General features: G+C 42.3%; 1 protein-coding gene across 1 annotated transcript in view; it reads right to left on the reverse strand.

The window, feature by feature from the left end:
- The window catches only part of elp6 (elongator acetyltransferase complex subunit 6), a 43,153-nt gene extending 22,068 nt beyond the window's left edge, over window positions 1–21,085 (reverse strand). The window contains exons 1-2 of the mRNA XM_072570037.1: window positions 20,993–21,085; window positions 3,044–3,122 (exon numbers count right to left, since the gene is read on the reverse strand). Of these exons, the coding sequence (XP_072426138.1) occupies window positions 3,044–3,122; window positions 20,993–21,046 (133 nt within the window). The 5' untranslated portion in view covers window positions 21,047–21,085. The remainder of the gene's footprint in view (window positions 1–3,043; window positions 3,123–20,992) is intronic.
- Between the last annotated feature and the right edge of the window lie 4,648 nt (window positions 21,086–25,733).

Raw genomic sequence — 25,733 nt, forward strand, 5'->3', positions numbered from 1 at the left:
TTTACAAATACATTAAGGATAAAAGGAAAACTAGGGATAGAATAGGGCCCCCGAAAGATCAGCAAGGCAGTCTTTATGTGGAGCCGCAGAAAATGGGAGAGATACTAAACTAGTATTTTGCATCAGTATTTACTGTGGAAAAGGACATGGAAGACATAAAATGTAGGGAAATAGATGGTGACATTTTGAAAAATGTACATATTACAGAGGAGGAAGTGCTGGATGTCTTGAAATGCATAAAAGTAGATAAATCCCCACGACCTGATCAGGTGTACCCTAGAGCTCTGTGGGAAGCTAGGAAAGTGATTGCTGGGCCGCTTGCTGAGGTATTTGTATCGTCAATAGTCACAGGTGAGGTGCCAAAAGACTGGAGGTTGGCTAACATGGTGCCACTGTTTAGGAAGGGCGGTAAGGACAAGCCAGGGAACTATAGACCAGTGACATCGGTGGTGGGCAAGCTGTTGGAAGGAATCGTGAGGGACAGGATGTACATGTATTTGGAAAGGTAAGGCCTGATTAGGGATAGTCAACATGGTTTTGTGCGTGGGAAATCATGTCTCACAAACTTGATTGAGTTTTTTGAAGTAGTAACAAAGAAGATTGATGAGGGCAGAGCGGTAGATGCAATCTATATGGACTTCAGTAAGGCGTTCGACAAGGTTCCCCTTGAAAGACTGCTTAACAAGGTTAGAACTCACGAAATACAGGTAGAACTAGCCATTTGGATACAGAACTGGCTCAAAGGTAGAAAACAGAGGGTGGTGGTGAAGGGTTGTTTTTCAGACGAGAGGCCTGTAACCTGAGGAGTGCTGGGTCCTCTACTTTTTGTCATTTATATAAATGATTTGGATGTGAGCATAAGAGGTATAGTTATTAATTTTGCAGATGACACCAAAATTGGAGGTGTAGTGGACACCAAAGAAGGTTACCTCAGATTACAACAGGATCTTAATGGTAAGGTCCTAGGGAGTGTTGCTGAACAGATCCACCTTGGAGTGCAAGTTCATAGCTCCTTGAACGTGGAGTCACAGATAGACAGGATTGTGAAGGCGGCATTTGGCATACTTTCCTTTATCGGTCAGAGTATCGAGTGCAGGGGTTGGGAGATCATGTTGCAGCTGTACAGGACATTGGTTAGGCCACTGTTGGAACATTGTCTGCAGTTCTGGTCTCCTTCCTATCAGAAAGATGTTGTGAAACTTGAAAGGGTTCAGAAAAGATTTACAAGGATGTTGCCAGGATTGGAGGATTTGAGCTATAGGGAAAGGCTGAACAGGCTGGGGTGGTTTTCCCTGAAGCATCAGAGGCTGAGGGGTGACCTTACAGAGGTTTACAAAATTATGAAGGGCATGGATAGGGTAAATAGACAAAGTCTTTTCCCTGGGGTAGGGGGAGTCCAGAACTAGAGGCATAGGTTTAGGGTGAGAGGGGAAAGATATAAGAGAGACCTAAGGGGCAACTTTTTCACACAGAGGGTGGTATGTGCATGGAATACGCTACCAGAGGAAGTGGTGGAGGCTGGTAAAATTGTAACATTTAAGAGGCATTTGAATGGGTATATGAATAGGAAGCGTTTGCAGGGATATGGACCAGGTTGGATTGGGATATCTGGTCGGCATGGACGGGTTGGACCGAAGGGTCTGTTTCCATGCTGTACATCTCTATGACTGGCAGTTTAATGTTCCAGGATACAAATGCTACAGGAAGGACAGAAAGGGAGGCAAGAGAAGAGGGGAGTGGCATTTTTGGTAAGGGATAGCATTACAGCTATACTGAGGGAGGATATTCCTGGAAATACATCGAGGGAAGTTATTTGGGTGAAACTGAGAAATAAGAAAGGGATGATCACCTTATTGGGATTGTATTATAGACCCCCTAATAGTCAGAGGGAAATTGAGAAACAGATTTGTAAGAAGATCTATAAGAATAATTAGATGGTTATGGGATGGGATTTTAACTTTCCAAACATAGACTGAGTCAGATTGGAAGGTCCTGAGGTTAGAAGTGATGTCTGAAGCGTTAAATGTTTGTTATCATAAGGTGAGGCATCTTGGTGCGGATTGCTGGAAGTTGAGGGGTGTTGTGTCTCACTGAGATTGCAAGCTGGAAATTAAGTTCTGCTATTTCTAGAGTTACCACAAAATGAGATGATGATATAAATCTGCAAGATTCCCAATTTAGTTGTCTTTAGACCCAGGTTGACAGAAAGCAAAGACTAGGTTTCTGCAGAGGCAGAGAGTCATAGAGGTGTACAGCATGGAATCATACCCTTCGGTTCAACTCAGCCATGCCAACCAGATATCCCAACCCAATCTAGTACCACCTGCCAGCACTCTGCCGTATCCCTCCAAACCTCTCCTATTCATATATCCATCCAAATGCCTCTTAAATGTTAGTTGTACCAGCCTCCACCACTTCCTCTGGCAGTTCATTCCATACACTCACCACCCTCTACGTGAAAAGGTTGCCCCTTAGGTCTCTTTATTATCTTTCCCCTCTCACCCTAAACCTATGCCCTCTAGTTCTGGACTCCCCCTACCCCAGAGAAAAGACCATGTCTATTTATCCTATCCATGTCCTTCATAATTTTACAAACCTCTATAAGGTCACCCGTCAGCCTCTGACACTCCAGGGAAAACAGCCCTAGGCTATTCAACCTCTCCCTATAGCTCAAATCCTCCAATCCTGGCAACATCCTTGTAAATCTTTCTGAACCCTTTCCAGGTTCACAACATCTTTCCGATAGGAAGGAGACCAGAATTGCACGCAATATTCCAACAATAGCCTAACCAATGTCCTGTACAGGTGCAACATGATCTCCCAACTCCTGCCCTCAATACTCTCACCAATAAAGGAAAGCATACCAAATGCCTTCACTATCCTATCTACCTGTGACTCCACTTTCAAGGAGCTATGAACCAGCACTCCAAGGTCTTTGTTCAGCAACACTCCCTAGGACCTTACCGTTAAGTGTATAAGTCCTGCCAGGATTTGCTTTCACATCAATTCAATACTGGCTGCCTAAAAATACAATGCCACTTACCTTTAAGATAAAAAGAAAGGAAGTGATGTACAAGGAAACTTCCATCTGTCTGCTTATCACAAAGGAGTACAGCTTTGCCCTGTTTTGGAGAGGCAGAGAAAAAGTTGTTTTCACATGCGAAACTTCTTCACAGAGCAAACAAAAGGAACAGGAGTAGGTCATTCACACACAATACCTTAAACTTTATGATCATAATACTTTGGCTTTGATTACTTATATGCAGAAATTGTTTGACAATACTAAACCTAGCTGAATCCTTTAACATTTTAAACACCTCAATCAGATTCTCGATTAGTGGTGCTGGAAGAGCACAGCAGTTCAGGCAGCATCCAAGGAGCAGCGAAATCGATGTTTCGGGCAAAAGCCCTCTTCCAGCACCACTAATCCAGAATCTGGTTTCCAGCATCTGCAGTCATTGTTTTTACCTCAATCAGATCACCTAACATAGGCAGCATGGTGGCTCAGTGATTAGCACTGCTGCCTCACAGCGCCAGGGACCCAGGTTGGATTCCAGCCTGTCTGTGTGGAGTTCGTACATTCTTCCTGTGTCCGCGTGGGTTTTCTCCGGGTGCTCTGGTTTCCTCCCACAGTCCACAAAGATGTGCAGGTCAGGTGAATTGGCCATGTTTAATCACCCATAATGTTAGGTGCATTAGTCAGAGGGAAATGGGCCAAGGTGGGTTTCTCATTGCAGGGTCGGTGTGGACTTGTTGGACCAAAAGGCCTGTTTCCACACTGTAGGAAGTATAATCTAATCAAAAAAGTTCCTAGGCTCAAATGAATAAAGTAAATTTTGAAACATGTCTTCAAAAATTAATCGTTACATTCTGATTCATCAGTGCTCTGCTCCCTTCAAGGCCAAATTAATCCCACTACTCCATCGGTCACAACATGAAAAATACTTTTGTTACTCAGATGATAAATTCAATATGCTATTTATATCAGATTTTAAATGGAAAGGTTTACCAGACTTCTTGTACAATTAGTGTTTACCAAAACAAACGAGGTAAAAACAATGACTGCAGATGCTGGAAACCAGATTCTGGATTAGTGGTGCTGGAAGAGCACAGCAGTTCAGGCAGCATCCAAGTAGCTTCGAAATTGACGTTTCGGGCAAAAGCCCTTCATCAGGAATAAAGGCAGTGAGCCTGAAGCGTGGAGAGATAAGCTAGAGGAGGGTGGGGGTGGGGAGAAAGTAGCATAAAGTACAATGGGTGAGTGGGGGAGGGGATGAAGGTGATAGGTCAAGGAGGAGAGGGTGGAGTGGATAGGTGGAGAAGAAGATAGGCAGGTAGGACAAGTCCGGACAAGTTATGGGGACAGTGCTGAGCTGGAAGTTTAGAACTAGGGTGAGGTGGGGGAAGGGGAAATGAGGAAACTGTTGAAGTCCACATTGATGCCCTGGGGGTGAAGTGTTCAGAGGCGGAAGACGAGGCGTTCTTCCTCCAGGCGTCTGGTGGTGAGGGAGCGGCGGTGAAGGAGGCCCAGGACCTGCATGTCCTCGGCAGAGTGGGAGGGGGAGTTGAAATGTTGGGCCACGGGGCGGTGTGGTTGATTGGTGCGGGTGTCCCGGAGATGTTCCCTAAAGCGCTCTGCTAGGAGGCGCCCAGTCTCCCCAATATAGAGGAGACCGCATCGGGAGCAACGGATACAATAAATGATATTAGTGGATGTGCAAGTAAAACTTTGATGGATGTGGAAGGCTCCTTTAGGGCCTTGGATAGAGGTGAGGGAGGAGGTGTGGGCGCAGGTTTTACAGTTCCTGCGGTGGCAGGGGAAAGTGCCAGGATTGTTTGGGCGCGTGGACCTGACCAGGTAGTCGCGGAGGGAACGGTCTTTGCAGAAGGTGGAAAGGGGTGGGGAGGGAAATATATCCCTGGCAGTGGGGTCTTTTTGGAGGTGGCGGAAATGTCGGCGGATGATTTGGTTTATGCAAAGGTTGGTAGGGTGGAAGGTGAGCACCAGGGGCGTTCTGTCCTTGTTACGGTTGGAGAGGTGGGGTCTGAGGGTGGAGGTGCGGGATGTAGACGAGATGCGTTGGAGGGCATCTTTAAACACGTGGGAAGGGAAATTGCGGTCTCTAAAGAAGGAGGCCATCTGGTGTGTTCTGTGGTGGAACTGGTCCTCCTGGGAGCAGATCCGGCAGAGGCGGAGGAATTGGGAACACAGGATGGCATGTTTGCAAGAGGTAGGGTGGGAAGAGGTGTAATCCAGGTAGCTGTGGGAGTCGGTGGGTTTGTAAAAAATGTCAGTGTCAAGTCGGTCGTCATTAATGGAGATGGAGAGGTCCAGGAAGGGGAGGGAGGTGTCAGAGATGGTCCAGGTAAATTTAAGGTCAGGGTGGAATGTGTTGGTGAAGTTGATGAATTGCTCAACCTCCTCGTGGGAGCACGAGGTGGTGCCAATGCAGTCATCAATGTAGCGGAGGAAGAGGTGGGGAGTGGTGCCGGTGTAATTACAGAAGATCAACTGCTCTACGTAGCCAACAAAAACAAAGCCTATTCAAATGAGTCGACAGTTAGTTAGCATAAATCACGAATATATAAGTATAAATGCTTCTCTTGCCAAATATCCCCAAGCAGACAAATGCGTATACACACTTCAAGGAGGATGAACCACCCATGAATAACAAAAGTGGTCAAGGAGAATATCCAAAATCTAAGACATACAAAGCAGAAAAAACTAGTTGTAGCTCAGAGGATTATATTTTTTTTAAAAAGGAATCAGCAGTGGCTAATTAAAAAGCAAATAACAAGAGAGAAAATGCATTATGAAAGTAAATTGGCAGAAACAAAAACAAAGAAAGGGTTTTTCCAAGTGTACAAAATAAAGGAGTCTAGCAAAATATTGTGGAATCCTTGGGAATGAATTTAGGGAATTAATAAGGGGGAAAAACAAGGAAATGGCAGATAATTTAAATACATTTCACATCAGTGTTTATGACAGAGGATACTATAAACAAACCAAAGATAGCAAATAAGGAAGGTGCTAATGGGTGGAAAAATCTTTTAATAGTCTCAATTACAAATGGCAAAGTATTCAAAAAACTAATGGGACTAAAGGCAGATAATTACCAAGACTTGACAATTTGCATCCAAAAGTTTTGCATCCAAGAGAAAGTGGAGGAACTGTTCAAAATATTCTCCTACACACTTGATTTTAAATTTCCAGCAATTGAAAAACCAGTATGTAACACCCATATTCAAGAAGGAATGGAGACAGGAACCAGCTAGCCTAATAGGTACCATTGGGCCACACAAAAGAGCATTACACAAGATAGGAGTTCACCATTTTAGTGACAACGTATTAGCAAGATCAGGATAATTTATTTATTTTAGACTGGAAAGACATAACCAGTGCAGTGCCACAAGGTTCAGTACTAGGACTTCATTACACCATCTATGTTAATGACTTGAAGGAGACTGCAGAGCGTACTACATTTAAATATGCTGATGATACAAAACTAGGAAGGACATTTCTTAAGGACATAAGAAGTATGCAAGGTGACGTAGATAGGTGGGGTGTCTGGATTAATAACTTGGTAGGTAGCATTTAATGTAATCAACTACGAGGCCATGAACTTTGGTGAGAATCAAAAGGCAGACTACCTCAGAATTACATAGGGTAGATCAATGAGAGAATTTAAAAGAGAAGATAGATTTTTGAAAGATTAGAGGAGTGAGAGGAGCAATTTATTAGCCCAAATAAGGTTGCCTTGATGTAAAAGGCAGTCACTGGCAACGCAACACTTTTGCTCGTTCTTGAATGAAGGCTGTAACAAAGCCATGAGTTGAGTGGTATGGTATTGGAAAAGTACAGCAGGTTAGGCAGCATCCAAGGAGCAGGAGAATCAACATTGCAGCATAAGCTCTTCATCATTGTGCCCAAAATGTTGATGCTCCTGCTCGTTGGATGCTGCCTGACCTACTGTGCATTTCCAACACCACACTCTTCATTCTGATCTCCAGCATCTGCAGTCCTCACTTCCTCCCAGGAATTGAGTTGTCCTGACAGAACACACACTAAGCATTAGTAAAAATGTTATTGCTGAACAAGTGTCATTTGATTGTATGTCAATGACCACTTCCATCACTTCATTCATGATTGAAAGTAGACTGGTTGGCACCACACATTAGTTATGTCCCTTTCCAGTCTCGATTGAACCAATGCTGATCTTTAGGTTTGATGGTCATGATAGGGTGGGGAATATGCTGAGTCATAAGATTACAGACTGATTGAATACAATTCTGCTTTTGGCCCATAGTACATCATGGATGCGCTGTTGATTTGCTACATCTGATCTACATCTTCCCAATTTAGCACCATCGAGTCAAAGATGTATAGCATGGAAACAGACCCTTCAGTCCAACTCGTCCATGTTGACCAGATATCCTAACCTAATCTAGTCCCATTTGCCAGCACTTGGCCCATATCCCTCTAAACCCTTCCTATTCATATACCCATTCAGATGCCTTTTAAATGCTGCAACTTACTAGCCTCCACTTCATCTGGCAGCTCATTCCATACACTACCCTCTGTATGAAAAGGGTGCCCCTTAGGTCCCTTTTATATCCTTCCAGTCTTACCATAAACCTATACCCTCAAGTTCTGGACTCTCTCCCCCCCCCTCCCCCCCCCCCCCCCCCCCCCGGGAAAAGACTGTGTCCATTTATCCTATCCATGCCCCTCATGATTTTATAAACCTCTATAAGGCCACCCCTCAGCCTCCAACGTCCAGGGAAAACAGCCCCAGCCTATTCAACCTCTCCCTATAGCTCAAATCCTCCAACCTTGGCAACATTCTTGTAAATCTTTTCTGAACCCTTTCAAGTTTCACAACATCCTTTTGATAAGAATATGACTAGAACTGCACACAATATTCATGATGGAGAGTATCCTTAGAGTGAAGTACTTGAGGTCCACAATGACTAATGACCACACTTATCAATATTGCCACAGATAGATGTGTCAGGAAATGGTGAGGTTGATTTCACATAGGTTTTCACTCCTTCTGGCTCCCTCACATCCTCAAAGACATGGCCAGCTCAGTCAGTAGCAGTGCTTCCTGGTCACAGACACTGAAGTCCCCAGAGGACATTCTGTGATCTTGACTCCCTCAGTATTTCCTCCAAGTAGCATGAGTGCTGATTCATCTAACCAGGAGTCTGGAGTCAATGTTGAGGCCTCCTTGGGCAACTCCCTGAATTGTAGACCATTGTCTCATCTCTGCTGGAACCGTCCTACTGGTAGGACAGATACATAGTGATGGCGATATCTGAGACAGTCATACTTGGTAAGATCATACAACATAAAAAACAGACCCTTCATCCAACCAGTCTATCCCAAATATAATAGGAGAAAGTGAGGACTGCAAAATGATCAGAGTTGAAAAATGTGTTGCTGGAAAAGCGCAGGAGGTCAGGCAGATTCTCCTGCTCCTTTGATGCTGCCTGACCTGCTGCACTTTTCCAGCAACACATTATCCCAAATATAATCTCAAACTGAACTAGTCCCACCTGCCTGCTCTGGGCCCATATCCCTCCAAACCTTTGCTATTCATGTATGTATTTAAATGTCTTTTAAAATGCTGTATTTGTTCCTAGATCCACTACTTTCTCAGTAAGTTCAGTCCACATGCAAACCACCCTCCGTAAAAAAAATTTGCCTCATGTCTTTTTTTTCAAATCTCTCTCCTCTCACCTTAAAAATGTTACCCCTCGTCTTCAAAATCACCCATCCTACCACTAACCCTTTCTATACTTCAATATCTTATAAAAACTTTCAAGCTGCTATACTCCAGAGTAAGACGTCCCAGCCTATCCAGCCTTCCTTTATAACTCAAACATTCCAAACCCGGCCATATCCTAGTACCCTCTCCAGCTTAATAATATCCTTCCTATAACTGGGTGACTAGAACTGGACACAGTATTCCAGAAGAGACCTCACCAATGTCCTGAACAACCTCAATGTGACTTACCAACTCTTATACCCAAAGGACTGAGCAATGAAGGCAAGCGTGCCAAATGTCTTTTTGACAACCCTGTCTCTCTGTAACATAAGCTTCAAAGAATTATGTACCTACACCCCTAGGTTTTGTTTTACAACACTACCCAAGGCCCTACCATTAGCTGTATAAGCCCTACCCTTGTTTGTTGCACCAAAATGTAATATCTCCATCTGCCATTTTTCAGCCCATTGACCCATTTGATCAAGACCCCTTTGTAATCTTAGAAAACCTTCAACTGTATCCAATTGGCAGACTCACCCTGAATCCCATGTTAGCTAATTTTACTAATTAGTCTACCATGCAGAATCTTGTTAAAGGCTTTACTAAAATCCAAATAAACATGTCTACTGCTCTGCCACCAATAATTTTGGTAACTTCCTCAAAAGAAAAACTCAATTTGTGACATGATTTTCCTTGCACAAAACCATGTGACTATCCTTAATCAATTTTTGCATCTCTAAATACCCATAAATCCAATCTTTTATAATTATATCCAATACTTTATCCACAACTCACTTGTCTATAGTTCCCTGGTTTCTTCTTACAACCTTCTTAAACGAAGGTACAGCATTAGCTAACCTCATCAGGCACTTTACCTTTGATGATGCAAATATTTCTGCAAGGAGTCTCAATTTCTTCCCCTACTTCCCTCAATGGTCTGGGATAAATTAGATCAAGTCCCAGAGATATATCTATCTTTAAATTCTCTAAGCCCTCCCAAACTTCCTCTTCTGTAATATGAACTGTTTTTTAAAACAAAGTTTATTTCTCTGCATTCTCTCAACTCCATTTCTTTCTCCATTATAAAAAATGACATTAAAAACTTATTTAGTATCTGCCTCATCTCCTGGGCTTCAACACAAAGACTATCTTTAAAAGGCCCTACCCTCTCTCTAGTTATGCTCTTGCTCCTAATGTATTTGTAAGTTCCATAAAGACAAGTGAGTAAAGTATAAACTCCATTTTTCTCTTCCAAATGCTGCCTAATTAAATATTTTCAGACATGTCCTGCATTTAAGAATTCCAGTAATTGACTTTTGCATTAATCTATTTTACTCAGCACCTAAACTGCATTTGTCTTCAATCCTACTCCTGAATGGACCTTCATCAAGATGTGGATTAGTGGTGCTGGAAAAGCACAGCAGTTCAGGCAGCATCTGAGGAGCAGTAAAATCGACGTTTCGGGCAAAAGCCCTTCATCAGGAATACAGGCAGAATGCCTGAAGGGATGTGCCTTTGAGAGATGGTCTCAGCTAACATCCATGAGATTTGAGTAAATAACAAACAGAAGCCCCCAATACAACTGAATTCCAGACGTGAAGTGAGAATGACTGACATCACAGCTACATTTGACAGTGTGTGACATCAAGGAGCCCTAGCAAAACTACAGTCTATGGGAAGCAGGGGCAGAGTTATATCCAGCACAAAGGAGGATGATATTGGAGATCAGTCTGCTCAGCTCTAGGACATTTCTGTAGGAGTTCCTCAGGGAAGTGCTCTCGGTCCAACCATCTTAGTTGCTTCATCATGACCTTCCTTCCATTATTAGGTCAGATATGGGGATGTTTGTTGATGACTGTGCAACATTCATGACTCCTCACATAATTAAGCAGATCATGCCCAAATGCAGCAAGACCTGGACAATATTCAGACTTCAGCCAATTAGTGGCAGGTAACTCATATTATAGAAGTGCCAGACAATGGCCATTGTTAAAAAAGAAAAGTATTAAACCATTGCCCCTCAACGCTCAATAGCATTATTATCACTGAATACCCCACTATGAATATCCGAGGGGCAAGGGTAAGGGTTATTATTGACAGTCATTTGAATTAGACCAGCCAGTGAGATCTAGTGGCTAGGAATTCTGCAGCAAGGAAATCAACGCTTCTTTCCCATAAAGCCTATGCACCACAAGTCAGAGGTGAGATGCATCCACTTGCCTGGGTGAGTGCAGCCTAACTTACACTTTGTGCATCACCTTCAACATTCACTGCCTTCACAACCAACGTCCATTGAGCATTATCAACATCACCTCCTGACCCCTCAACTTCTACTACTTAGTCAGACACAGGCAACAGATACATGGGAGAACAACCACTATCAGGTTCCCTCCAAGTCACACAATATCCTGATCTGGAACTCATCACGGGGCAGCACGGTGGCTCAGTGGTTCGCACTGCTGGCTCACAATACCAGGGTTCGATTAACGCCTCGGGCGTCTGTGTGAAGACTGCACATTCTCCCAGGGTCTGCGTAGGTTTCCTTCCACAATCCAAAGAGGTGCAGGTCAGGTGAATTGGTCATGTTAAATTGCCCATAGTTAGGTGCATTAGTCAGGGGTAAATATACAGTAGGGAATGGGTCTGGGTTGGTTACTCCTCAGAGGGTCAGTGTGGACTTGTTGGGCCAAAGGGCCTGTTCCATACTGTAGGGAATCTAATCTAAGTTCTCTTTGGATTATTCTTAACCTTTTTGCCAATGCTGTCTCATATCCTCTTTGCCCTCCTGAGCTCTTTTTTAAGAATGCCCCAACAGTCTATGTTAAGAGATTCAATTGAACCAAGTTCTCCACATCTAAAAGACAATTCTCATTCTTGACTAGAATCTCAATTTCTTTATTGCTCCATTGTTCCTTACGCCAACTGGCCTTACCCTTCACTCTAATAGGATCTCTTATCTCACTCTTGAATACCTCCCACTTATCAGATGTTCTTTTACCTGCAATCTACTCCAGTCAACTTTTGAAAGTTCTTGTCTCATACCATTAAAATTTGCTTTACTTCAATTAGAAAACTAACTTTTTGGATCTCCATAACTATTTTGAAACCAAATGAATTATGATCCCTCAACCCAAAATGTTCTGCCACTTTTACTTCAGTCACTTGGCCTGCCTAATTGTCCAAAAAGGTCTGGTTTTGCTCCTTCTCTAAGAGGAGCATCCATATATCAATAAAGAAAATTTTCTTGAACACATTTGACAAATTCTTCACCATCCAAACTTTAAACACTATTGTAACCCCAGGCAATATTTGGAAAATTAAAATCCCCCATAATTACAACTTTATGCTTACATATATCTGAGATCTCCCCACATATTTGTTTCTCAAATCTTTCTTTTTCATAATTTCTACACATTTTCACTGTCTTATTTTCCAGAAGTATTTTCCCTAGTTGCATCATTAATGTATTCCTTAATCAAAGACACCACCCCCACTCCCCTTTTTTTGCCTCCTTTCCTATCCTTTCAATGGCATCGAAAACTTGGAACAGTGAGCTGCCAGTCTTGTCCATCTCAGCCAAGTTTCTATAATAGCTATAACATCCCAATCCCATGTTCTTAAACATGCCCTTCATCAACCTGACCTTGTATTGAAATATATGCAATCTAGTTCTTCAGAATTATGACATACTCTGACTCACTCTTGTCTTTCTAATTGGCATGCTCTCCTCACATTCAGAACCTTTCCCATCAATCCTTCCATTTATACTGCTATTTAGAATTCCCCCCCCCCCCAGTCTTAGTATAAAGTCTCCTTGATGAAATGAACAAATCTCCCTACTAAGATATTGATGTCTTTCTACTTCAGGTTAGATCTACCTTTTTTTTAACAGCTCTTTTCCATTCCAAAAGACATTCAATTGTCCAAAAACCTGAATCCCTGGAACAATACACCAGCTCTTCAGCCACTGACTTTACTCCTTTATCCTTTTGTTCCTTTATTAAAAGCTTGGTCACCGTTCAGTTTAATTCTCAACAGTTGTGCCTTCATTGGCAAAAACTATACAGCCTCCAAGTAGTGTTTCAATGTACTTTCAACATTGCATCCTGAACAAACATTATTGCTCACAGCTACGCATCAGTGCTTCTAATCACACGGCAGTCACTGGTTGCAACAGATAAATTTTTGGATCCTGTAGAAGTGAATATGACTAAGGCATTCCACAGTTAATAAACCCCACTGCCACTCAATACTCAGATTATTAAACTAGTCGATGTCTGCAGCTGAGGAGAGAGAAAGTAAGCAACAAAATGTGAAACCACCAAGTAGATGAATGGACAGGGATTTCAGCAAGTTCTCCATTGACAGTTTCTCGCTTGAGGAGAGCTCTAGGATCAATGGCATGCATGTTTTGTTTTAATTTTGCTCACAAACATCACTTTGCAAGTAAAACTTTGATAGTCTAAGAAATAGAGCAACACATGTGAAAGCCCCACAAATAAGCAAATAACTTGCCTTAAGTTTTGGATGAGTAATAAATATTGCCCAAGAGAACTGACTACTGCTCTTCATTCCAAGCAGAGTTTCTTTCCTACAACTGCAATGCCACAAATGCTACTCGTAGGTTAAAAATTATTAGAATCAAAGAACAGAATCCCTACAGTGACAGGGTTGGAGGGTTTGAGATATAGCAAGATGCTGAACAGACTGGGACTATTTACCCTGGAGCATCAGACGTTGAGGGGTGACCTTAGAGGTTTATAAAATCCTGAGAGGCATGGTTAGGGTCAATAGACAAACAAGATATTTTCCCTCGATGGAGGTGGGGGTCCTAAATTAGATGGCACAGGTTTAAGATTACAGGGGAAAGTTTTAAAACGGACAAAACAAGCAGCTTGTTCACGCAGAGGCTGGTGCAGGTTTGGAGTGAGCTGCCAGATGAAGTGGTGGAGGTTGGTATAATAACATTTAAAAGGCATGAGTATATGAATAGGAAGGGTTTAGAGGGATATGAGCAAAATGCTGGAAAATGGATCTAAATTTAAGATATCTGGTTGGCATGGACAAGTTGAACTGAAGTGCTGTATGTCTCTATGGCACCATGCCTCTATTTGCCCCATCAAGTCTGCCCTGACCCTCAGTATCCCTGCTTGAGAGTACAATAGGAATTCTGTGGAAAACTGTTGTAGAGGCAGAGTTCATTTACTTAAGAAGTACACTTTCCTGGGGAAAAAAGGAATCTTAAAAGTGAGGAGTTTTATTTTAGTAACTCAAAAAATTATTAAACCTGTTCTGCAACATCTGCCTATTAGCTGAACCAGTTTTTCTTTCAAATATCCTGTCTTTCACAATAACGTCGGATTTGAATAACATTTCCTGCAGATTACAATGTCACCCATAAAGGCAGTGATGAAACATAAATCACAAAATCAAAGTCCAAGGACCCCTTGCCAAAATGTTCCAATTAAACCTCACCTGGAAGGTAATGTTCAAGTCTGGCCAAGAGATAATGATAAAGAGGAAGTGTTGAAACCCTGGAGATAGTGGAAAATAAAATCTAAACAACCATGATTTGGTGGTGTCAGAGGTTTCAAGAAAACCTGTATGAAATTTACCATAAACTCAAGTCAATCTTGTTTAACTTTGTTAAAAATTGACTTTTAATTCAAAATATATAAACTCATTCTATTTAGCATTACTTCTGCTGATGTCTAATTTACCCAGGTGTAAACTTGTTTGATAGAATCATAGAACAGTATACTGTTGATGGTAGCTAGTGTCAAGGTTAGAGTGCTGCTGGAAAAGCACAGCAGGTCAGGCAGCATCTGAGGAGCAGGAAAATTGATGTTTCCTCCCTGCACACATCAACACATGATACCACCTTGCTTAACAGGTGCGATGTTCCTGCCAATGCCACTCTTTAATAAGGCAACAAAATGCAATGATAGGTAGATAATCTAGTTCACACCTCAGGTTGTTGAGATTGCAGAGCAAGACAAATAATTCTGTAGAAGTTAGAGAATTCAAGATATTGGAAAAGATAGGAAGCACTTTTTGAGAGTCGAGGCAGATGCCAAAGAATTAACGTGCAAACAGAAAAGTTTACTGCATGGCTGCAATTGGAAATTAAGTTGCTAAATACATTAATGAAAACTGGTCAGAACAGATTTAGTTTTTGTGGATCTATCCCATTTTTGTACTGAAAGCAGCAGCAGCAAAAAAAATAGACAGTGGAGATTTCAAAGTCAGCCCTTAATGGTGTACCAGGTTTATGAAGAGAAACAATTTTGCACTGTGATAGAAGGTCAACATTTTACTATTTTAATTGTAAATGCAATAACAAAAAACACATTTTGCCCCCTTTTGTGCTCCTTTTGTGGATGGTGTTTTTGGGAACAGTATCCAATTTTTCACCTTTGTGATAATGTGGCAATGGGGAGGATGGATTTCAACTTTTTCAAAATATTGCACTTGTAAAAGTTAGCTCCTTACTTTTTGATTAAAAATTTCATCTTTAAAAATTGACTTTTACACACCAGTATGTATGATGCACTTTCCAAAGCTGGAAGGGTACAGCAAGGAGGTAACAAAAAACAACATACTACCCAGAGAGTTAAACTTGAAATACCTCTCCATGTTGGCCTTGCAGTAGATGCTAGGGATGCAGGTTCAAATGAGAACAAAGCAAATTTAAGACTGACACAGAAGGTTCTTTTGGACTAACAAAACTGACATACAGAAAAAACCCACTGATTAATATAGTTGCAGGAAACGCTAAAGGATTGCTTAGCATCTTGTATTTCAGGACAGGTAGGAACATAGGTTCATTACTGACAAGAATTGGGTGTAATTAGGTTCCATAACTACCTTTTGAAAGAGTCACTGCAGCAATCCAATGCATCACTTTGTGGCCATAATGAGGCCATAATCAAATGTTATAATGCAATCAGTTATAAAATTCAGAAGCACACAAGGATCTATAGACAAAAATATTAAAATGGAGGACATTGTGAAAGAAATTAGAATAAGTAATACAAGGTGAAAAAGTAAAAAATATGGATTTCAGGGGTTTTTTTTCTCCCCCACTACTTGACCAATCATATATCCTTGTCAAAAAAAAGCATGGTGCTGGCAATGCACAGGTCAGGCAGCATGAGGAGCAGGAGAGGCAACGTTTTGGGTATCATCCTTGGTCTGTTAATTAGCCATATTTAAACCTTCCACAGAAGGTTTCCAAGAGCTGCTGTGAGAGGTTAGGCAGGGAGCTTTTGAATTTTAATGCTGTAGCATCAACAGCCAGTCCAAACCCAGTTCATACTCTGGGTCTGTCCACTCCCTGGATGGACTAACCATCTTCTCCACAAGGTCCCCATTACGATTTGATGTCTGCAGTCTTTTTGAGCACAAGACTGCAAATTTTGTTTTAACAATACAACAAAAATCAATTTTGTTTTTATTTCGTTTGTTTTTTTTATTTCTTTTATTTCTTTCTCTAAAGAAAGTTTGAAAAGATTTCAAAACATGCCAAAACAAAATCTCATGTACTCCCCAAATCTATCAATTTATAGTTTTCAAAATGCAGAGAAATTTTGATTTCCTGCACCCTCAACTGCTCTGAACAACGCTTTTCCCTCCATCTTTAATCTAATATCATTAGGTCCCTTTGAACTGAATTCAAAAGCTATTAACTAAATTAAAGCAAAACTTACTCATCCAAACTTCTGCTAAGATTATGGCTTCATGTTCCTTTTTCCTTCCCCTTTCGTAATATCCTCCAAAAGTTAAAGAGATTTCCATTTACCCTCCAGAAGTATGTTAGGCATCTACTCTCTGATACAGACTGGCTTAAAATCATAGTTTTGAAAAGACTACCCTGGTCAATTATTAAAACATGTTACAAAAACAAGATAGACTAATACCCAAATTTAATTGTAAAGAGAAATTTTTTCACCACAATATAATAAATGTGCCCACATTAGGTCAAAGGCTGTGAATTCTGCAGTGAAAACCTCAACGCTTGCCCATTATTGACAAAGCACAAGTCATCGAATAACTGCCACTTGATTGGAAAAGTACACCAACAACAGTCAAGAAGCTTGGCACCATCTAGCTTGAATGGAATCCCATCTAACATCTTCAACATTCACTCCAATTATCACTGACAGGGAAGATGCAATGTGCATCATCTATAAGATACAGGCAACTACTCCATTCCTCAGACTGAACGTTCCAAACCACGATCGCTGGAAGGACAGGGGTTGCACATCCATAGGAAGATCACCGCCTGTAAGCTCTCTCCAAGTTGCATAGCATTCGAAGTTGGAACTGTATCACTGTTCATTCACTGCTAAATCCTGGACCTCCCTTCCAAACAGCACTGTGCGTGTTCTCCACACTCCAGCGTTATGCCTTAAACGCAGAGTGCTAGAAACCATTATTCTCGCACTTCTCACAGTAGTTAAAGACTTTTTAAGAGTACACAAAATTCCCTGATGTATCAGTCTTTCAGATCCAAGTTGACAAAAAGCGTGGACCAAATTTCAGTACTTAAGAATTATTACAATTAAACAGCTATAGATAAATAATTATGTACCATGGATACTAACCAATCTAGTGCAAAAGGAAAGGAATATGATAATGACCACCAGAGGGAGTAACCAGGGAAGCAGTGGTGGTCTAACTTGGATTTTCAGATGGTGTATGATAAGGTACCACATGTTCAGCTACTTAAGAACCCATGCATTGGAGGGAGTATATTAGCACAGACAGAAGCCTCCTGTGGCACAGTGGTAATGTCCATAAGGGGCACAGACATGGGTTTAAGTCTGACCTGCTCCAAAGATTTGCCATAACATCTCAAAACAGGTTGAGTAAAATAACTACCATCCATAGAGGACTGACTAATAGATGAACGTTGGGATAAGAGTGGGGGAGTATTTTCAGAATGGCAAGCTGTAACCACAGGATTCACACAGTAAGTGCTGCAGCCATAATTATTTACAATATATATTAACAACTTAGACATGTGAATGTACTGCTAATGATAAAGAAAAAGGTAAGAAAAACAAATGGTGAGGATAGCAGGATCTGCAGAGGATATAGACAGTCCAAGGGAGTGAGCCAGAAAATTAGCTGATACAATGTGGGAAAATGTTAAGTTACATACTTCAACAGGAAGATAGAGGAACTGCCCATTATTTAAATGGAGAAAGACTGCAGAAAACTACAGAACAAAAAGATTTGAAACCTAATGCATGAATTACAAACAGCTAGAATCGAAGTTCAACAGGTAATAGAAAAAGCAAATGGAATGTTGACAGTTATTTCAAAAAGGGAATAGAGTATAATGGTAGGGAGGTTTTGCTAAAACTATCCAAGGCACTCATCAGACCTCAGCTTGAATACTGTGAACAGGTTTGAGACCCTTATTTAGGGAAAGATACACTGGCATTTAAGGCAGCCCAGATAAGGTTCACTAGGCAGATACTCAGCAGAGATTGAATAGGTTGCGTCTATATTCATTGGAATTTAGAAGAATGAGACACAATCTTATTGAAACTTGCAAGATTCTTAGATGACTTGACAATGTAGATGCAGAAATGTATTTCGCCTTGGGAGAGAGTCTGAGACCTATAGGCATAATCTTAAAATAAAGGGGCTGCACATTTAAGGTAGAGATGAGCAGGAATTTCTTCTGAGGGTAGTCAGTCTGTAGAATATTTTACTGGGGAACATGATCAAGGCTGGGTCATTTAATATATTCAAGGGTGAGACATGCAGATTTTTAAACAGTAAGGGAATCAAGGGATGTAAAAGGAATTAAAGGCAGAAATGACAGAGCAGACCTGATGGGCTGAATGGTATACTTTGGCTCCTACATCTTATGATCATCTCGCTCTAAGAGTTACAACTAACACACAGACAAAAAAATGTGCATTATGGACAGAGGGAAAGACTGGGAAGGCAGTTCAACACCCATAGGGTTCGCTGAGAAGATCCTTTTGGATTGTCAGGATCTGCTGCTCCTTTACCTTACTTCTCCAGGGAATTCATTTTCACAGGATGCAGAGGTGACTAGCTCACACTAACAACATGTCTTCTTCATCAAAAGCTTACAGTGATTGATGAGCGGAGGTAAACTGGTTTGAAGTATTTTTACTGCAGAGAAAAAGATAGTTGATTCCTTTCCAGAGTTCCAATAGATTAGATTAGATTCCCTACAGTGTGGAAACAGACCCTTCAGCCCAACAAGTCCACACTGACCCTCCAAAGAGTTACTCACCCAGATCCATTTCCCTCTGACTAATGCACCCAACACTATGGGTAATTTATCATGGCCAATTCACCTGACCTACACATCTTTGGCTTGTGGTAGGGAACCGGAGCACCTGGAGGAAACCCACGCAGACATTGGGAGAATGTGCAAACTCCACACAGATACAGTCGCCCAAGGCAGGAATCGCATCTGGGTCCCCAGCGCTGTAGCCACCATGCCGCCAAACATGCAGACCCAGAAGCTGTTCAGCTCCATGGGAGTAACTCACATAGCTGTTAGCACTCAGAAGGCCCTGGTCTTCGATAACAGGTTAACATTCCACAGATTAATCAGCTATTTGTTACCAGCTGAATCTCCTTTTTGCACACATAATTTTCAGCTCATCTACAGGAACCTCCTTCATTGTTTACCAAACAGCAGTGTAAACACTGCTTACGATGAGCATCAGATAACTTGCTTTAATAATCCACTATCCTTGATTTTTAAAACTTTTTTTTGGTTTCAGTCTAGCATCAAAAATACAGACAAATAAAACACAAACAGTTGTTACAGAAGGGACTGCAGTGATTCAAGGAGGCAGCTCACCCCCAGCTGGAGTTGGGCTAATCAAGTCTATCAAGCGACATTCATATCCTTTGAATGAACTGAAAAAACTCCTGGTGTGGCAGCACTTTTTTGATTTTGTTTTTACATTTTAAAATGGCTGTGCTCTACCTTCATTATGCCTAACCATTTGAACAGAGGCCTGAAAAAGAAGCAGTGGAGCATTTTGAAATCAAAGCAGGAGCAAACCGAGAAATTGAGAGAGTTCAGCTGTTTTAGGGACCATAAACATGTCAAAATTACTTCCAACCACAGCAGAGAAGAGGACAGTCGACAGAGTCAGAAAATTGAAAGAAGTGGTTTATGCTTGAGAAGACTATGGCTGTCTTTATTGGTCAGCCATTCTGAAAGAGTTGGTGCTTGTTAGTTATAGTACAATACAAATAAACAATTTAGCAGGGAGGAGAAAGTGAGGACTGCAGATGCTGGAGATCAGAGCTTAAAAAGGTGTTGCTGGAAAAGCACAGCAGGTCAGGCAGCATCAAAGGAGCAGGAGAATCGACATTTCGGGCATAAGCCCTTCTTCAGAAACAATTTAGCAGCAAGAGTGAGACAGAGGGTATAATCTCAGAGTAAGGGAATGGTAACTTCAGAGCAATTTCTTCAGATTCTTGAAGATTCAGATTGGCCACGATCTCATTGAGTGGTGGAGGAGATTTGATGGGTAGATGATCAGCTATGATCTGGAAAGTTGGAATGGGCTAGAAAAGCTAAACAGCTTACTTGTACTCTATGTCACTGTCCACACTGATTCATTCATAAACCCATAAGAAGCCCCACCAACCAAACTCACAGAAAACCCTTGTCCCACCAGAGCCCCACAGCAAGTCCTGTGCCCACTTCCCCACTCCCAGCTATGATCCACTGCAAATCCCATTCCCTCTTCCCCACTCCCAGCTATGATCCACTGCAAATCCCATTCCCTCTTCCCCACTCCCAGCTATGATCCACTGCAAATCCCATTCCCTCTTCCCCAGTCCCAGACGAGCCTCACAGCAAGTCACCAATGTGATGTGCAAACAAGGCAAGGGTTACACGTGTGTAAAAAAAAATTGAGTGGTTAGAATGTGGAACGTACTGTCTGGAAATGTGATGGGGAAACAGATTCAATTGAAGCATTCAAGGTGGCATTGGATAGGTATTTTGAAAGTAAGTGTGCAGGGATATGGGGGGTGAAACCAGAGATGGTGCAAGCACGATGGGCTGAATGGCTTCCTCCTGCAATTCCCAACAGAGCCCCACAGGAAGCCCCTTTCCCTCCCAGCAGATCCCTCCTTGTCCACGCTCCCAACAGAGGCCCGAAGCCCAGCCTCCTTCCCCATCACAGAGGGGCCCACTTTACCTGCTCGCAGGTTTCCGGCGTTGTATCAAGGATGTCGTTCAATTCTGGGAACATCCTGCAGGATCAGTGGAGGGGGGGGGTGCCCCACGTGACTCCATCCAACGGCCGTCCCGCGTGACGTGACGCCGCGGCCCTTACGTGTTGACGTCACGGCGGTGGGGCAGGGTTGCTCGGTCATGGGGCTCCCCCTGGCGGCGAGCTGCGGGATGTGCAGCTGCTGACCCATGGACTCGATTGAAATGGAATGGTGGCAGCATTCTTCAGGATTGTTGCTCCCTCCACCAATGGGAGTCGTTTGTTGCTCTCGACTCCAGACCCTTGATGATTTTTGAACACCTGGATCAAATTTCCTTTCCAAATTTCCCTTATCCACGGAAAACAGTGTGGCTTTTCCAGTCTTATCTACACAACTTTTCACCACAGAGTCATCACCTGACAGGAAAAGCTCACTCTCAGAATCACACTGAACAGAAGAGGACCTTCGACCCAGCAAGTCTATACCACCAAAAATATGCAAGTGTCTGCACCATCGGATTGGAGAAGGATTTTTCTCAAATCCCCTATGAACCTCCTGCTTTTGAATTTGAAATGATACCCTCTTATTATTGGTCCTTCAACTAAGAGGAACTGCAGCTTGCTATCCACCTGCTTATGGTCCTCTATCAGCTCCTCTCTCAGTCTTCTCAGCTCTAAATTAAAATTACAAAGCTATACAGTACTGCTACATCAGAGCCACTGACAGGCAGTCCCAGTTTACAAACTTCCGACCTATGAATGTTTGTCCTTGCAAATGAGATCCCATACAGGAGATGTATTAATATCAAGGCAGTGTTTTCTAACACTGACAACTGTGAGCATGCTCTTTGGACACTCAGGATTCTAATCACTGACAATGTCATATAAATTTTACGTGTGACGACATTGGGAAATCCATTATTGCGCATGAACAGAGAGGAGTAAAGCAATTTTGAACTGAGCTTTAGTAGTGGGAGGAGGGATACTAGACATGGGAACGTGCTGGTGGGAAGATGGGGCATGGGTGATGAGTCAAGGGATGCCAAATAAGGGGCCAGAATGATGGGGAAATCCCAAAGTGAAAATGAGAGCGAGGCCCTCTTCCCCTCTGTCTCCATGTAGCCCAACCTCCCTGAGGCTGGGCACTTGTTGCCTGTCCCCACCACTCCAGTTCTCTCCCAGATTCCAATTTCCCACTTCCACTCCTTCATGGGTCCTCCTGATCTCTTCATCACTAGCAATACTGATCTCTTCCCCACCTCTGACTATGCTCCCCTGAAATCTGCACACATGATTCAAAGTGGCACATAACACGTATGTATTGGTGTCACCAAATATAGCCTAACATTAATTTTAAATATTAAACGTGAATGTTTCCTCAGGTTTACAAATGGCTATTTTATGTTGTCCAGCATTGTGTTCTGACTTGTATACAAATCAACTTCCAAACATACTCAGGAACATACTCTGTTTGCAATCCAGAGACTGCCTGTACATATACATTTCATCACTTAGGATTTCATTGGGGACCTGAACCATGTACAATGGTCTAGGGTAACATATATCATTTAATTATTATCCTGCATCTTACAAGGGAAAGGTTAGTTGAGCATGAACTTTATAGATTTCTCTGGGAATAAGGAGGGTGCGCTGTTTTGAAATTGGGCAAATAAAAGCAAAACACCACAGATACTAGAAATCAAATTAATTTTCTTGTTTGTAAGTCCTCAAGTTTTGTGATGAGGGGTGTTTTCATAGGAAAGGGATGGTGGAATCCGAGAATAGACATGAACTTCTCCAAGTGAAAGTAAGGACTGCAGATGCTGGAGATTATTGTGGAGAGTGTGGTGCTGGAAAAACACAGCAGGTCAGGCAGCATTGGAGGAGTAGGAGAGTCAATATTTTGGGCAAAAACCTGTCATTAAGAATGAGGCTGTGAGCCGAGGACTGGAGAGATAAATTGGATGGGGGTGGGGCTGGGGGGAAGGTAGCTGAGAGCACGATAGTAGATGGGGGTGGGGGTAATGGTGATAGGCCAGAGGGGAGGGTGGAGTGGATAGGTGGGAAGGAAGATGGACAGGTCATGAGGGCGGTGCCAAGTTGGAAGGTTGGATCTGGGATAATCTGTGGGGAGGGGAAATGAGGAAACTGGTGAAATCCACATTGATGCCATGGGGTTGGAGGGTCCCAAAGTGGAAGATGAGGCATTCTTCCTTCAGGCGTTGGGTGGTTATGGAGTGGCGATGGAGGAGGCCCAGGATTTGCATGTCCTTGGCAGTGTGGGAAGGGGGAGTTGAAGTGTTCAACCACAGGGTGGTGGGTTTGGTTGGTGTGGTTTGGTTGCTGGAGAATTCTGAAGCGCTCTGCGAGTAGGCGTCCTGTCTCCCCAGTGTAGAGGAAACCACTTCGGGAGCAACGGATACAGTAAATGACATGTGGAAGTGCAGATGAACTTTGATGGATGTGGATGGCTCCTTTGGGGCCTTGGACGGAGATGAGAGGGGGGAGGTGTGGGCACAGAAACTTCTCCATCTAACATCTGCAACAAACCCAACTTTCTCCTCCATATCCAACTGAGGGCAAACTTGTCCTTTCCTCCCCTCGAATTGCCATTGATAATGAACTGGGTCTTTGTAAGAAGTTGTGGCAATCTGTGTATGTGTACAATCCAGAATAAATCAGTTTGCTTCAGGTTGACTGCAGGTTTGCTTCAGATTTGCTGTATATTGTTTTATCCTGCAAAGCTATTAGATTTTGGTGGCTAAATGAGATTGTGGATGTTATCTTAAAAAAATTTGGGTTGGATAAATTTCCAGCAAGTCATTTGAGAATTACGCAGTTTTGTCTTTGGTGAGAAAGTTCTAAATATTGAATATTTAAGGAAATGATTTGTACACATGGATGGACAGAACTTCACAGAGGGCTGCATCAACAGATATTATTAGGAGATTGGGAGGATGCAGTTATGATCGAGAGTCCTTCAGTCCGTATGTAAAGCTTTTTACTGCTATTAATATCTGATGTAGTTTTGATGATCTGTCTGTTAATCAGGCACTCGGGGAAAGCTTTGAAAAAGCTCATCTATTGTAATTGTGGAGAATTTCAAGGCAGACCATTACTAAGACAGATTTGTGTGTGGTTTAAAAAGTGAGGACACTTGGATGGCTCAGTGGTTTGCATTGATGCCTCACAGCACCAGGGACCTGGGTTCAATTCCACCTTCGGGACACTGTGTGGAGTTTTTTACATTCTCCTTATGTCTGCATGGGTTTCCTCCGACAGTCCAAAGATGTGCAGGTTGGGTGGATTGGCCATGAGAAATCCAGGGTTACAGGGATGAGGTGGGTTTGGGTGGGATGCTCTTCAGTGGTCGTTGATATTGACTCAATGGGCTGAATAGCCTGCTCCTACACTGTAGGGATTCTTCTTTGATTGTTTTAAATTCCTAAATTTCCAAAGTTGATGTTCAACAAAGCTTGCCATAGACAGGACAGAGCATGACTTGAGAGAAGGTGGAAGTGTGCTGACGCAAATAATCTCAGTCTGAGTAGGTCAAAGGCCCAAATGAAGTCTGTTACAAAGTCTTATTACTGATACTTAGGCCAAAATTAGGAACAGAATAGTCTCTTTGTGGACACAGAGTGCTGTAATTGCAATGGAAAGATCATCTCACCAAGGCATGTCAGAAGAAGGAGAAAACACTGATAGAAGGAAATGGCAGTCATTGAAAATTATTGTTGAACTGCTGTGGGTCAATAAGGGGTCAGTTGAAATCCATACACAAAGAAACACAATGAAAATTCACAGGTCATCCAAGTAACATTGGGTGGAACTGCAATGGACAGGGAGGTTGACACAGGAGCATCAGTGGATGTGAATCTTGAATTAATACAGCATCAGTCAGAGAAATGTTGCATAGATTCAAGAAGTTATGGAGGTCAGAAATTCTCCATAATGGGAAAGATGATTTTTCCAGTCATCTACAAGAATTAATGTGCAAAGTAACCCAAGAGTGACAAATCAGTAACCAGCCTAGTCCAGTAGAAACTGATCAAAACATTGAAGTCAAACTTGAACGAGATTATTTGCATGAAAGTGAAATTCACAGCATAAGATAATGTATTATCATGTGTTCAGTGAAACTGGCCATCCAATTCAAGAATAAGGGAAACAAAGTATGTTGTGGTTCTGTTCGCCGAGCTGGGAATTTGTCTTGCAAACGTTTCGTCCCCTGTCTAGGTGGCATCCTCAGTGCTTAGGAGCCTCCTGTGAAGCGCTTCTGTGCTGTTTCCTCTGGCATTTATAGTGGCCTGTCTCTGCCGCTTCCGGTTGTGGCAGAGACAGGCCACTATAAATGCCGGAGGAAACAGCACAGAAGCGCTTCACAGGAGGCTCCTAAGCACTGAGGATGTCACCTAGACAGGGGATGAAACGTTTGCAAGACAAATTCCCAGCTCGGCAAACAGAACCACAACAATGAGCACCCGAGCTACAAATCTTCTACCAAACTTTGGAAACAAAGTATAGAATAAGAGCTGAAAAGTCAAGGCAGAGGATCCTTATTACAAAGGTTGAACAGAGTAATTGGACTACAGGTCGTTCTGCTAAAATGCTCATTCGTTAACATGAATTTATTGTAACGCAATCAATGAATTGGGGACACTTTATACAGCGCAAACTTTTAAAACATGTATTGGCTATAACACAATTCAATCGCCAACACTTT

This window comes from Chiloscyllium punctatum, chromosome 5, assembly GCF_047496795.1.
Source record: "Chiloscyllium punctatum isolate Juve2018m chromosome 5, sChiPun1.3, whole genome shotgun sequence".
Lineage (NCBI taxonomy): Eukaryota > Metazoa > Chordata > Chondrichthyes > Orectolobiformes > Hemiscylliidae > Chiloscyllium > Chiloscyllium punctatum.